A 15231-nucleotide genomic window follows, 5' to 3' on the forward strand; every position below is an offset into this window, starting at 1 on the left:
GGCCATCTGAGCTGGGCTTTGGAGCATGAATAGAAGTTCACTGGAGGATTCTACATAGGTGTAAAAAGGTCACTCAATGGGCTGCTCAAGGGGTCTTGGGTGGGGTAGTGTGCAGGATGCGTGGGGCAGAGGAACCGGTCTGAAGCCATGCACTGGAGAGCAATGAGAGTGAATGTGGCATAGATACCGAGGAACACGAGAGCATTTGGGGGCAGCCAAAGGAAGGCTTCTGAGAGCATCTGGGGGCAGCCAGGGGGAGGCTTCTGGAGACAAACAGTAGAACCATGCCTGCACTCTGGTCAAAAATGGAGACCGGTAAAAGGCAGAACCTGGTGTGTGTGTGTGGGGGGGGGATGCACCCTGGGACTCTAGAAGGTTCTTAATCTCAGTTTAGTAATCAACTTGCTGTTACTCTGGCACCACCAGTTTCCTCCCCACAAGCCTGGGTTAGCTTCATCAGGGACAATAATGACAGAGAGCTGTCCTCATTGAAGTCAAGGAGCCCCTGGTCTGAGTCAGCACCCAGCAGTCATACAAGTTCAGGGACCTGGCAAGACCTTGGCCTTTACTTCAGTCTTGATGCAACACCGGATCCCACAACTTCTCTGCTGCTGGCAGTTTGTGTAATAGATAGAACCCTAGCAGCACACTGCATGGGTTCGGATCCCAGCTCAGCTCTAACTAGCTCTGTGACTTTGCGCAAAGTATTTCATCTCTCTGTGTTGCTATCCTATTTCAGCAATGAAGATAATACCTGTGTCTTTCTCACAGGGCTGCATGTGGTTTTGATACACCAGGTTTGGTATCCACCTACCCACCCACTCACACACACCCTCAACCCCTTATAGGCCACATTCTCTGCCACAGGGCAAAACAGAGGTCTCACTTCACAACGAGAGCTGTGTAGAGTGTAGCGTATTCTGCATTAGGGTCAGGGATAAGTTGGGTGGGGCCCACTATTTAACCCCAGCATGTGCTGAAGCACAAAGTCAGAAACCTGGAAGTGGCCATACACTTAGCAACAGGGCAGGGACAGAGAAAAAGCCTCCATCTCAAAGAGAGGCTTGCCTGCCTTCCATTCAAGGTGCTTTCGCCTCCTCTGGCTGGCAACCCTACTGTTCCTCTCCATAGCTTGTTCTTCCAATAGACCACGGCCCTTCCTGCTTCTGAGCCTTTGACCACGCTGACCCTCGGTCACTCTCCGAGGGCTGGAATCAAGAAGACTTCCTTTGCGAGGCCTCTCCTCAGCCTCCAGGGTCAAACCAACTCCTCACCTCCTTGACTCCTTCCTTCTCCATTACTGGAGCTTCAGAAGGTCTAGAGGCAAACATGAAGTGGGGTGTGGGGGAGACATATGCACCTCACACAGGGGCTGTGGGTCTGGTGAGTTTCAGCAGGCAGCTGAAGACGAGGACCCAGTGATATGACTCCACACCCAGTGTCCTTCCTGACCCTGGGTGGCCTGGATGTGAGTGACCATGTCCCCAAGGTCAGGAGAGAGATGGCACTCAGTGTGACCAGAAAGCAAAGGAACTCCCACCCAGGCCCAAGAGGAACCATGAACAGGACACGTGAAGGGTGTGGGACACTTGAGGTCAGACCATCATCGGCTGTGAGGACTGGCCGGCCCAGATCACCCTCATCCAATGGCTCCATTTCACAGACAGTTCCAGTTCTCTTTCTCTGGATGAGTTGCTGGAGGAATCACCTCAGAGCCCAGGCAATCTTAAAGGAACTTGATACTAAAAATAAAACCTGCCACCCTTGTACCTACTGACTGCTGAGCCAGCTTTGCCTCCCAAAGCCTAATGAACAGGAGCTACCAGTCCCTTCTCCACAGAAGAGGAGACCCTTGCCGTGGATGGGTTGGACTCGCCCTGAGTGAACGGAAGTGGGATCCAGCCCCTTCTCCACAAATTTCACATCCTCTTGTAGCCATCCGCAGCCAGGCAGATAGGCTGTTTAGACTAATACTATAAGCCCCCAGTATGGGTCATGCATACAGTAGGCGCCCAATAAAGACTGCTGCACCTGCTGAGCAGTCCATCGCCAGAATTCAGGAGCTGTACCCAAGCCCTCACCACTGTGTGCTCTACTTGGTGGCCCAGTGCCTCGGGCAAGCACCCAGAAGAATGCAGAGCACTATGTTTACCTTGGCAGACCTCTTGCTGCCCAGATAGGGTAAGATAGGGTGACGTGACATCCCACAGGCTGTGCTGAGGACCCAGAGGTACCTAGTGACCACTGTCCCTGCAATTGTCATCCCTGCCTTCTGCCTACACCCCTCGAAGGCAGGATGTGAGTGGGATTCAGACGCAAGCTCTGCACCCCAGGTAAGGCAATGACAGCATTCAGGAGAAAAGGACAGATGGACACCCACACCTGCCACGCCCTGGAGAAGTGTGCCTGTCATGGGTACCACCAGGTACCCAGAGCAGAGGCCAGCAGCTCTCCCTACTCCCCAGGATCCCTCAGCTGTCCCCCAGGCCTAAAGCTGGAAGGAGGGAGACCCCAAAGAACCATCACAGGCTCCTCCTCCTCCCTCCGCCCATTCTGGTGCTGACCACGGGGATCGAACTGGCAATCAGCCAGCTGCAATTAGACTCCCAGATGTCACTGGTCCTGCTTCTATATGACTCTTCCAGCCTGGCTAGGAGATAAGGTGGGGATGGTGGGGGTAGGGGATCCACCAGGCAAGGAGAGGGTGCAGGATGCTCTAGCTGCTCAGGCACAGTCCACCCACCCTTGAAGGTGTGACACAACATCAGCCACTCGGGGCAGAGCTCCAGAGTAGGACGGGGGCAGCTGGGCACAGACTCTATGTCCTCTTGGCATGTGTGGGCACTGGTGGGTATCTGTCCATCCCAGAGCCTTGTAAATAAGACAATGATACCAGTCTCCTAGAGAGGCTGGAAGGTTCAGTGAGCCAGCCACCTATAAGTGCAGAATGTATCACCATGTTTGGGCAAGGCCCAGGTCATCCACTGAGAGGGACTGGCTGAGGGTGCCCATCTCTACAGGACCCTCCCACTCCAAGGTTCCTAAACATTAGCCAGGCCTAGGGAACCAACAGAACACAACCAAGTGCTCTGGGTTAGAGGTTAGAGGACCGTGGGTGTGTGGGCCGTGGCTGCTCAGCTTCCACAAACGCCACCCTGCCCAGGGATTTGCACACAGGCAACCTGATCTTCTGGGAGTCCCAGGACCATGGGGTCTGAGCAGTAGATAGGTCTACCTGCCTCCAGCCTGCACTGCTGGGAACAGAATTCCCAGAAACTCAGCACCATGGAGCCTAGAAAATACTTTGCCTAATCTGGCCTAAATCCAGCCAGCTGCAACTGGGAGTCCCAACCCAAGTTCTCCTACTCAGAGCCCAGGGCTCTGCTTCAGGCCATTCAGGCCTGGCTCCCACACTGTGGAGGGAAATTCTGGCCCTGTTTCCAGACAGCAGCTCCGTAATAAGACCAAGAGGGCAAGAGAAAAAAAAAATCAAAAGCCTGGGCAGCTAATAGCAAGAAGCTAGTCTAACATTTACAGGGGCAGCCACTCCCTGTTCACTCCATAGCCTAACTCCGATAAATCTCCCCCCACACCCACCCCACTCCCTGCAATAAACAGACTCAGAGAGATTGGGCTAATGTGCCCAGATCACACAGCAAGAAACTAGAAACAGGAGGATTTCAACCCTCACCATTTGGCACAGACGATTCTGATCTTCTGTTTCAGATTCACCTTCAGATTCAGTTCCCTCCACTCCCCTCCCCCCTCTCTCCCCGCCCCCCCCCCCCCCCCCCCCCCCCCCGCCAAAAAAAAGACAAAGCACCAAGATCTGGGTGGGAAGACAAGCTCTGACTGCTCAGCAGTGAGGATTAAGAGAATTCTTCTGCCTGGTATGTAAGGCCAGCAAGATGTCTCCAGCCTGCCACCCTCATCCACCAGGTGGGAAAGGTGCTAGATCATTTGTGAGGGTCCCCACTCTCCCCCCCCCCCAGCCACGGCTGCTCAGACTCCCCTCTGTAATCACCCTCTTCCTGTTTGATACTAAGACCAGGCCTGGTCTGTGGGAGTGGGGGATGGGAACGGCCACCCCTCTGGCTAGGGGCCTGCTCTGGAGTGAGGGGCCGGAAGTGAAGGCTGCCTGGCCTCCTGGAATCTTGGAAGGCTAGGAGCCAAGGCAAACGGGAGGGTGACGGGAAGGAGGGGGGCCGTCAATAAGGCTAATGTTCCCAGGACATTTTGTGGGACAGGGATCTGACCGGTCCAGGTGATTACCAGCCCAGCGCTTGCTCTGGTTGGTGTGGGAGCCAGGAGGGGTGGTGGAAATCAGGGGTCTGCCCCCAGGCAGTGTCCCGCTTGGTCATCCTGCCCCCAGACACAAAATTACAGGGCTGCACAAAGCTGGGCTGAAGCCCAGAGCCACAACCTCATGGTCATGGCCAGACTTGGTGGTGACAGTGTCACCACAGGCCAGCCCTAAGCAGCCCCCTGGCGCCTCCCAGTCCACGGCCAATACCCTGAATAGGGAAGGTCCCCACCCACCTCACCAACTGATCCCTGCATGCAGGAGCAGAGTCCCTAGCCCAGCTGCATTTTCTGTATTTCTATGCTTAGTCCCCACTGCCCAGAGTGGCCTCGGGTGCCCCAGAAGCTCAAGGTCTGTCAAGAAAGTCCTGTGACTCCCTCCCCTCATCCTGTCTTGGACCTTGTGAGTCACTCCCTCTCTGCTGCCAGGACAGAGAGAAAGTGAGGGTCAGAGAGCTGGTGCTCAGAAGGGAAGGTTGAGGCAAGGATCTGGGCTCCTGATGGTTTTCTAGGGATAGAGGGTGGAGGAGGGGTGCAAAGGCAGGTCTGGTCACCTGTGCAGAGGAGGCATGGCTCGTGGCTCATACCCAAGGGCTATGGATCCTTAGCCACGCATCATCCTGAGATTCTAAATACTTCCTGTCCTGTGCTCATGTGACCTAACACAAGGTCCTCAAACTCTGCACATCTTTCTTTTTGGGGGGAGGAGGGATTCTCTGTGACTCTCTGGCTGTCCTTTGGAGACCTGGCTGGCCTCGAACTCAGAGCTCCACCTACCTTTGCCTCCTGAGTGCTGGGATGAAAAGCGTGGGCCACCACTCAGTACCTTGGCTTTGTATACCTCCCTTATAAAACTCTTCCAGCCTGTCCCCGAGAACCTTAGAGTCACTCCTTTGCAGGTGACAGGGACCTGAGAATTGGCAGAGGAGGCACCCTAGGAAAACTTCTCTCCTGTTAGCTGCTTGTTATATCCCCAAGCACACAGCAGAATGAAATGAGAGCAGGGACAGCATCCACGGTAAGACTGTACAGCTACTAAGTGGTAGCCAAGAGGAGCAGTGTGGCACTTGCCTATCATCCCAACAATCAGGAGGTCGAGGCAGGGGAAAAAAAACAAAAAACAAAAGTTCAAGGGCTAGCCTGGGCTATACAGTGAGACTTGGTCTCGAAAATTATTTTAATAAGTGGAGTGGTGGTGGAACATGCCTTTAATCCCAGCAATTGGGAGGCAGAGGCAGGCAGATTTCTGAGTTTGAGACTAAGAGATTAACAGTAAGTTCTGGGACAGCCAACGCTACACAAAGAAGCCCTGTTTTGGGAGAAAAAAAACCTAATTAATAAATACATAACTTGGGGGATAAGGAGACCCCAGAGAGGAGAGGTGAAGTACGTAAGCTCACGGAATATGAGAGCAGAGACTAGAACTGAAGCCCAGGCCTCCAGCCAGCCTGGCCCCAACTCAAAACAGCTAACTTCGGACTATGTGACGCTGAGCAAGTCACCGAGTGTCTCCGTGGCTCATTTCTTCATCTGTGAAACAGGGATTCTGGTTCTTTCTAAAACTGCCCTGCACACATCCTACACTCAGCCACACAGAATGCTGGGGACAGGGTGTCAGAACTGCCCAGTGCTCAGCCTGGAACTGTGGCGCCAGTCTGCAGACGGCCCGAGGGTCTAAGTAGCAGCCCTCTCCCTGCACAGCTTGGAAAGGTGGGGTGGGGGCAGTTTCCAGGAGCCTTCCTTCTCCCCAAAGAAGCAGGTAGTCTCTCCCATGAGCCCATCCACAGCTGGCTGGCTTTTAGAGGCCAATTTTGCTCCCAGAAAGCAGGAAGCTTCAGGTCCAACCTAACAGCCCTGAAAATTCAACCCTGTGTTGACAGAGAGAGAGTGTGGATGGTTAGACTGGCTGCTGTTGTGAACCCTGTCAGTTTAGCTCAGAAGGCCTCTTCTTCCAGGAAGCCTCCATGGCTTCCTCCAAGAAGGGCTATCACCAAGGAAAGGCAGCATACGCCAGCTCCTGGGAGGGAGGGGCTGAGCCTGGTGCTAATGCATAAAGAGAGTCTTGAGACAGATGACAGCAAATATCTGTTCTTGGTGCCCAGAAGCCCAGGATTCAAGGCTATGATGCCTCTGAATCCTATTGCTTACTGTGGTGCCCTGCCTGGAACAGTCCCCAGCTTTTCATTTCTAGAGTGAGGTCACCAGTCTAGAAGGGCAAAAGGAGAGGGTTCCTGGATGCCAGGAACAAGCCTCACCTGCCACTTCACACCTCAAAACACGACAGTAACTCTGACCCCCCCCCCAAAAAAAAAACAAAAAAAAACAGGGCTCAGTGACTCGAGTCTGTAATCCTGGCACTTGGGCAGTAGGAGGGTAGGAGTTCAAATTCATCCTTGTCTATGTAGCAAATTCGAGGCTAGCCTGAGCTACCTGAGACTCTGCCCCCACCTCCTCTAAAATCAACATGCACCAAGTGCTATGGCTACGCTTTCACTCTTTGCTCCGTCTTAGAGAGAGAGAGGAAGCCAAGGCATGGGACAGTTAAGTCACTTCCACAAAGTCATACAGCCACAAATCAGTTGAATAACCACCCTTGACAGCAATACTGAGTGTCATCTATGGTCACTCCCAGATCTGGACCTTTAAAGGACATTCTCCAAAGGCTATATACTTTCTAGTGTCCCCACATTCCATGTCACTCTGGGAGTCACCTAACCAGAGCAGCTGAGGTGGTCTGAGGTCCTCAGAGCCCTAGACAGTCAGTCTCTCAGGACCAAAGCCTCGAATCTGTAGGTCAGAACACACCCCCAACTTGTCAGCCACAGCCTGGATCAAATTAGCCTTCTCCTCCCTGGAGTTCCCTTCCCCTGATCCCGTGCTCTCCCAGACTGGCAAGAAGACCCAGGGTCATCCTGTTTTGCCCCTGCTGAGCCAACCACTGTCAGTCCCTTGCTGTCACCAGAGACCATTCCTGGAACCACTACCTGGGCTTCTGATCTAGCCTCAGCCCTCACCTAGAAGCACCCTTTAACCCTTAGCTTTCCAGGCCAGGTAACAGTGCAGAGAGTCCTTCCTCTACAGTCCCTGCCCCTCCCTGGGAGGACAGCATGCTTGCAGAGAGAACACCTCTTGAGACCCATCCCTACCACAATCTCTCCCCTCGCTCAGCCAGGCCACCATCTGGGCATGCCACTCAGCATCGGTCTCAATCACGCCAGCTCCACTTTGCCCTCATACCTGCCTGGCTGAGGCCCTACTGTGCTGGGTCCTCAAAAATCTCCCTGGATCCTTTCCCTACGGGTAGAATGTGTATTATTCCTTCGGTGGAGCCATTTGTCCTGAGCCCTTTATACTCAACACCAAAATGCCTTCAAAGGTGCCTCTGTGTCCACTCTGCCTCCCCGGAGGGTACCCTTAGTCCATCTTTGCAGAGAGGAAAGCTGGGACTCAGAGGAGCGGCCAGGCTGGCTCAAGACCTCCCCGTGATTGGGTGATGGTCTTCACTGGACCAGGTCTTTGAATGTCAAGGGTAATTTTCTATAATGCTGCTGAAAAGCAGTTCCCACTGCCAGTGTGGGTAGTGCTGCCCTTCCCTCAGGAACCTCTCCCCTCACCCCATCAGGAAAAAAGGGAAAAAAAAGAAGAAGAAAGAAAGAAAAGAAAAGAAAAGAAAAGAAAAGAAAAGAAAAGAAAAGAAAAGAAAAGAAAAGAAAAACGGCAAGGCATGTACCAACCACCAGGTACTATCTTGGGGTCCCCTCCCCAAAGCTAACAGTTGTCAGGGCAGCTCAGAGTCTTGCCTGCCTCCCTACAATCTGGCCACCTTGCTTAGGAGAGAAGGGGCGTGCCGGCCAGCCTGGGCTCTGGTGGTCATCTGAGTGGGTAGGGACAGCCATTGCTCCTGGAGTCAGTCACATGGGGGTAGGACCTAGAACTCCCCAGCTCACTCAGCCCACATTTAGACACCTGTCAACTCAGAACTCACTTGGGAGCTGGGTTCCTCAGAGCAGGAACCCGGCTCATCCACCTGCAGGACCGACCCTCTTCCTCCCGTTTTGCTAGTGAAACCAGAACCAAGTTCAATCCCTTAGCTACTTCGGTTTCTCAAAGGGACAGTCAGGGGTCACCTGGTACCCACCTCTGACGGCACACACACCCATGTCTTCTGGGGTGGGAGCTGAGCCAGGCCCACCATCGCCACACACCTGCACACACATACGTGTGCTTTCACACACTTCCATGGGTCAAAGCACACACCCCCTCACCCACAGTCACACAGCCTTGGCCATGGTGGAACACAGCGTGCAGAATGGGTCACCCTAGTGTGGAGCGGGATGCGGATGCCATCCAGCCATATGGACAGAGCCTCTCCCGTGCCCACACCCACAGGTGCCCACGCACCCTTCTTAGAAGCAGACACACACACACACAGGGTCACCCTCATTCACCCTCGCGGGTCACCTTCATCGACCCACCCCCTCCTCCTCTGGTGTCCCCAAGGCCCTGCAGGCAGCTTGGGATGGAGTGGGGGTGGGGAGAAGGCGACCCCAGCGGATACCGGACGCACACGCTTCCCGGCAGGGAGGGGACCCCCATGAGACCGGGACACACCCAGCGCGGCACGCGCGACGAGGGGACACGCAAAGACACGCGGGGTACACGCTGGGGACCCTCTTGGGGCCCATCACTCACCCCCGCGGCGCGGCCGGCCAGCAGCAGCAGCAGCAGCGGTGGCAGCAACAGCCCGCGGGCCCCGGGCGCATGGGTGGCGGTGTCCACGCGCTGCCCCTGTGCGGTCCCGCGGCGCGGCGGCCCGGGCTTCATGGCGGCCTTTGTTCGCGGCGCGGGCTGCGCGGGACCTGCGCTCGGCTCCTCGGCCGCCGGCTCCGCCTCGCTCGTTCGTTCGCTCGCTCGCGGCTCCGCGCCCACAGCGGCCGCGCCCGCAGGAAGCGTCGCCGCCGCCGCCGCCGCCGCCGCCACCGCCGCCGCCCCCCGCGCAGGCGGGGCGAGCAGGAGGGCGGGGCCGCGGCGACACCGGCACGCGACACCGCCCCCGGCCTCAGTTTCCCCCGGCGCGGGGAGGTGGGGGTGGCGAGGGGCGTTGACGTCTGCCCCCCTACTGTAGATCCGCGAAGCACGCCGTGTGCGAGCCGCGGGAGAACCTGCTCTTTCAGACAGCACCCCGGGTCTCTCTGCTCCCAGTAGGGTGGTGTCAGAGGACCCCGACTTGGGGTTCCCCCTGGTCCTCCTGAGCTTCTCCTTGGCCTGTTTGTCTGAGAGACACAGGCCCCTAGCCACCCTGAGCTCAGGAAGCAGGGGCTTGGGTCAGCTACAGGCAGGCATGGCGAGCACCAGCACGCGGCTGCTCCTCACATGTTGGTGAAGTCTCCAGTTTCCCATTCACAGGGGCTCAGTTGCACTAAGGGGTCTCCGGGGAGGCTGGTAAGGGTAGGCGTTGGTTAGTTGGCACGTGAGCTGAGCAGGACACCCTTGATGTCCCTGCAATCAGCACTATCCATTTGATGGCCACGTGTCCTTGGAAAGAAACCCAGAGCATGAAGCTCCGCACCATATAAGGCAGAGTGTGAGATGGGTTCCCCAGAGGGAGTGAGAGGCTGGGGCATCACAGGTATGCAAGGCTTGCCTAGCTAACCTCAGTAGACATCATGGGGGGCAGGGGGGGCGTCCACTCTGTGGCTTACAGATCGCTGAGAATGAGCCAAGTCTGAGTAGTAGCTGCCTGTAACCCCAGTACTCACCACTTAGGAGGCTGAGGCAGAGGAATCTCAAAGCCTGGGCTACATACTGAATCTCTGTATTTTCAAAAATAAGAGGGGAGGGAGAGCTGGTGAGAGATACAGCATACTACTTAGAGATGTGAGTGACTAGTTCCTGGTACTCACACCAGGCTAGTCACAACTCCCTGTGACTCCAGCTTCAGAGGATCCCATACCTGTAGCCTCCAAGGACACCTGCATTAATGTGCAGAGGTGTGACACGCATGCCCGCATGTGCACACATACACACGAATAATAAAAATAAATTCTTTAAAAATGATAAAAATAAATGTTGACACGTTTTTTTTAAAGGAAGATGGACTTTCAGGCTGACCTTGAACTTGTGATGTAGCTGAGTATGACCTTGAACATCTGATCCTACTACCTCCATCACACCCAATTTGTGCCGTGCTAAGAACCGAACCCAGGGCTTTGTGCAGAAGGGCATGTGCTCCACCAACTGAGCTACGTCCCCAGGCCCTCACAAAGAGTCTTTTAAATCAATCCCATTCGACGTATTTTGGCATTTAAAGCTAAGATGCCTTGAAGAATACGACAGGAAAAGATTGACCTGCCTAGGAATCAGGAACTGGCTTTATCACTAGCATAGTCAGGAGCTGAGGGACTCTAGCTTTGGGTTAAGCAAGTGCTTGGGTTCAAATCCTGGTTCTGACAACCGTGAGCTCTGGTACTTGTTTGTGCAACTTCACCTCTCTGAGCCTATTCCCCCATGTCTGATGGAAATTGAAGACCATATGGGCTTCACTTATTCATTCAACAAGCATATTGAATGCCTTGTGTGTACCAGGTCAGGGGACAGGCTGGGAAGCTTTTGTGAGCTCTTCCTTTTTGTATACTGGGAGTTCAATCAACGTGGTTGGGACTGGTTCTGAGGTGCTCTAAAAGGTTTAGCTGGGCCGGGCGGTGGTGACGCACACCTTTAATCCCACCACTTGGGAGGCAGAGGCAGGCAGATTTCTGAGTCTGGTCTACAAAGTGAGTTTCAGGACAGCCAGGGCTATACAGAGAAACCCGTCTTGAAAAAAGAAAAAAAAGAAAAAAAAGGTTTAGCTGGAATCAAGAAGGAGACCCAAGGAGTTGCGTGTCAACTAGGTGCAAGAAAACCTTGGGGCAGCTGGATCTGACTGACGGGCAAAGTACTGAGCTGCCCATGCTGGGAGGCAAGCAAGACTGAGAGTGTTGTTCAAAGGAGCCTACCAGGTTGCCAGGGAGCACTGCCCAGCCTTGCCTTCCTCATTCTGCAAACCCCCTTCACTGAGATCCCGGCAGGAAGCCTTGTGGGGAATCTTGGGCTAGGAGCGCCACCTGCTGCTTGTTATAGGTATAGTCACAGACTGGGTTGAGATGCACATTTAGTCCCTGGTACATCACAGGTCACCCTGCCTATACCACTCTGTGTGTCCTTATCACACCCCCAGAACACGAATGTCTCCTTCCCTGTGCTACCCTTATCCAGACTCCAGAAACTGCCTTCATCCAGCCGCAGGTCACCGCACAAAGACTTCTTGACTCCAAAGACATAAACAGTCCCTACCACGCCCACCCCAGTCCTTCTGTCTTTCCTGGAACTGGGAAAGTCCAGATTTTCAGTGGACAACTGTAGGGCTCTAGCCAGGCCGCCTGTCCTCTGTCCTTCTCTCTGACAGGACGCCACCCCATTTTTCAGAGCTGAAGAACTGGGCAGCGGTTAAGATGACACACGCTGGAGTCACCCGGGAAGAAGGAATTTCAGTTGAGAAAGTGCCTCCATCAGCTTAGCCCATAGACAGATGGGGGAATTTACTTGATTAATGATTGAGAATGTGGAAGAGCCCAGTCCACTGTAAATGGTGTGATCCCTTTGCAGATGTATAAGAAAGCAGGCTGGGGGTAGAGAGATGGCTCAGTGATTAAGAGCACTGGCTGCTCTTCTAGAAGGCCTGGGTTCAAATCCCAGCACCCACAAAGCAACTCACAACTGCCTTTGAGTCCAGTCCCTGAGGATCGGATGCCCTCTTCTGGCCTCCTTAGGCACAAATGCTGTGCACAAACATACAGGCAGGCATAACACCCTTACACATATAAATAAATAAATAAATAAATAAATAAATAAATAAATAAATAAATAACTATTTAAGTCAGGTGGTAGTGACATGACTTTAATCCCGGCCACTCAAGAGACAGAGGCAGTGGCAGACATACTCCTGATTTATTAAGGTCTGCCTGGTCTGCAGAGTGAGTTCCAGGACAGGTAAGGCTACACAGAGAAACCTTGTCTCAAAAAAATAAAAAAGAAATAAGGAAGGAAGGAAGGAAGGAAGGAAGGAAGGAAGGAAGGAAGGAAGGAAGGAAGGAAGAGGGGGGAGGAAAGGAGGAAGAGAGAGAGAGAAAGGAAGGAGGGAAGGAGGGAGGGAGGGAGGGAGGGAGGGAGGGAGGGAGGGAGGGAGGGAGGGAGGGAGGGAGGGAGGGAGGGAGGGAAGAAAAGCAGGCTGAGCAAACCCTGGGGAACAAGTCTGTAAGCATACATTCTCTTCTTTGGTTCCTGCCTCCAGGTTCCTGCCTTGAGCTCCTGCCCTGACTTCCCTCAGTGACTGAGGGTGACCTGGGAGCTGTAAGACAAAGTTAACCCTTTCCTCCCCACCTTGCTCTTGATCATTTTATCACAGCAGTAGAAAGCAAACTAAGAGTACACACACACACACACACACACACACACACACACATTCCACCCCAACCCCCACCATCTTACCACCGAAGCCCAGTCAGTGGTAACCTCGACCTTGGCCTCTGCTCTTCCCCCAGGATGTGTTGGGAAGTGTTTGGTGAGTGAATTAAAGGGTTACTGAAGGAGCCACAGTCTACGCACCAAGGACATGCTCAGATAGAGCCTAGCACACAGATGATCCCCAGCGGCTGGCTGAGGTGTCTTTCCCCAGTCCTTTGTACCTCTGTAAAACTGTCTTCTAACTACTGGAGCCTCCACCCCCAGCCCCCCCCCCCCAAAAAAAAAGGCTGGAGGGAATGTCACCAACACCTCACTCTGTCCCAGGTTGCACCCCAGACTTGACTCAGGAGTGATTATCTCTCCATCTACCTCTCCCAAGGGTTTGGTCAAGCAGATGGGGTCCTCAAAACCCCTGGGGAGTAGGAAAAGCTGAGGTTACAGAGGGCATCTCATCACCATGCCCCCTAGCCAGTCACCCTCATGCTCTCTTTGACTCCTCCCAGATCCAGTGCTGTGAGGACCAAGTGACTAATTCCTCGGAGAGAGCCCAGTCCACAGTGAGGGCCTTGCCTGCTGGCTCTGAGGGCCCCCCACTCTTCAGTTGGAGAACCCCAGGGCTTAGAGGTCAGGAACTTGCTTCTGGCCTCACAGGTTGGAAGTGTGTGGGCCAGGATTTGAACCAGGAATCTTGACCCAGATCTTTAGAAATAAACAAGTTTACATTGTCTAGGTATGAGTATGTGAGGAGGGGACTTGAATGAAGGTAAGGCTTTGCAAGCCAGAAGAAGGCATCAGATCCTCTGGAGGTACAGGTAGCCATCAGATCTGATGTGACTGCAAAGACCCCAAATTCAGGTCCTCTAAAAGCACTGCAAGTTTGCTTAACTACTCAACCGTCTCTGGCCTTAAAAAATTAATTAATTAATTAATTAATTAAAAGTAAAACCAAATAAAGAGAGACGGTGTCACGATGTAACCCAGGCGAGCCTGAAATTCTTTCAGTAGGCCAGGCTGTCCTTGAGCTAACAGAGATCTGCCTGACTCTGCCTCCCGAGTGCTGAGATCAAAGGTGTGCGTCACCATTGTGTAACCTCAGTGCTGGATGGTCACCTTGGGACAGGGGGGTCCTCACAAGCACCTCCTGAAGCCCCTCCCCTCTCCTACTCAAACTTCTCTTTTACCCCAAGAGTCAGGACAGAGGTCAGCATCAAGATTTACTTCTGGGAAAGGCTTGGTGAAACAAGGCTGAGGAGTCAATGACTAAACACACACACACACACACACACACACACACACACACACACAAATGTAGGAACTGAAACAGGATCCTAGGAGGACAGGGAGGAACCAGAATCATCATTGCAGAACTTGGAAAGGCTCAGAGGTCATCCTTTGCCCTCACGTGGTAATCCAGCGTGGGCAGCAGCTGGTAGCCACAGTGCCCAATTGTCCCTCAGGTCCATGGATATGTGGAGGAAAAAGTCGGAGTCTTCGTGTCTGGGATGGCCGTGGATGGACCAGTAGAAGCCCCAAGACTCCAACCGGTTCCTTGGCAGCACAAAGAATCTGGGCCAGAACTGCCAGAGCAGCCTGCAGGCTGCAGGAAGGCACATGAGGGTTTCAGACCTGCAGCTGGGAAGGGGAAGGGAGAGGGTGGGATGGACTCTGGGAAGCCTGAGCTGCCCAGAGCTACCCTGAGGTAGCACAGAACTTTGAAAGGGGGTTGTTTGAGTGAGGGGCCTGAGGCCGCAGCCATACTGTTTCAACAGCCATTCCCATCTGAACAGATCCTTAGACCCAGCCTGGTGCCTGGATGAGGCTTTCCCCCTGGGGAAATCTAGGAGGTCTTCCTAGCAGTGACATCTCCTGGGAGGCTGGGGCAGACAAGTGGCCTGAAGGCGCCTGGAGCATGGCCTGGAGCTTCATCCTGACATTCTGGTAGTGCAGAGGCAGGAGCCCTATCTGAGAATCTTAGATTAAGCATTGTTATTTTTCTTTGAGAGATGGACAGAAATGCCTGTTCTACCCAGAGAGGATCAACAGACCATAGAACAGTCCCATCCGAGCCCAGCATGTGTGACCCACTCTAAAGCAGCTGTATCTTCAAAATGCCCCAGTACAGGTGACTCAGAGAAGCTGCATCCCCTCCGAGTCCGGGGACAGCTACCCTACTGCAGAATGCCCCTCCACTCCGGGTTATTATTTCCACCTTATATTAACTCACACCAGAACGGGCCCCATCTCCTGAAGGTGTGGTGTGGCTGGTCATTGTAACTCCTCTTCAGATGGCAACTGTCCTGTCCAAAGAGGAGAAAGTAGCTTGCCTCGACCTGCCCAGGCTACTTCATCTGTCCAGTTCACACGGAGAAAGGAGAGTCGTAGAAAGTGAGGTCACAGGTACCAAGCCACACAGTCTATAGCTGAGCT

The 15231-nt window shown here is 53.8% G+C and overlaps 1 protein-coding gene across 1 annotated transcript in view; it reads right to left on the reverse strand.

The window, feature by feature from the left end:
* Sdc3 (syndecan 3) overlaps nt 1-9291 on the reverse strand; it is a 33198-nt gene extending 23907 nt beyond the window's left edge. Inside the window, exon 1 of the mRNA XM_021160677.2 lies at nt 8995-9291. Coding sequence (XP_021016336.1) covers nt 8995-9126 — 132 coding nt within the window. The 5' untranslated portion in view covers nt 9127-9291. The remainder of the gene's footprint in view (nt 1-8994) is intronic.
* Nucleotides 9292-15231: the final 5940 nt, after the last annotated feature.

Source organism: Mus caroli, unplaced genomic scaffold (genome assembly GCF_978045245.1).
Source record: "Mus caroli unplaced genomic scaffold, Mus_caroli_1 scaffold_6, whole genome shotgun sequence".
Lineage (NCBI taxonomy): Eukaryota > Metazoa > Chordata > Mammalia > Rodentia > Muridae > Mus > Mus caroli.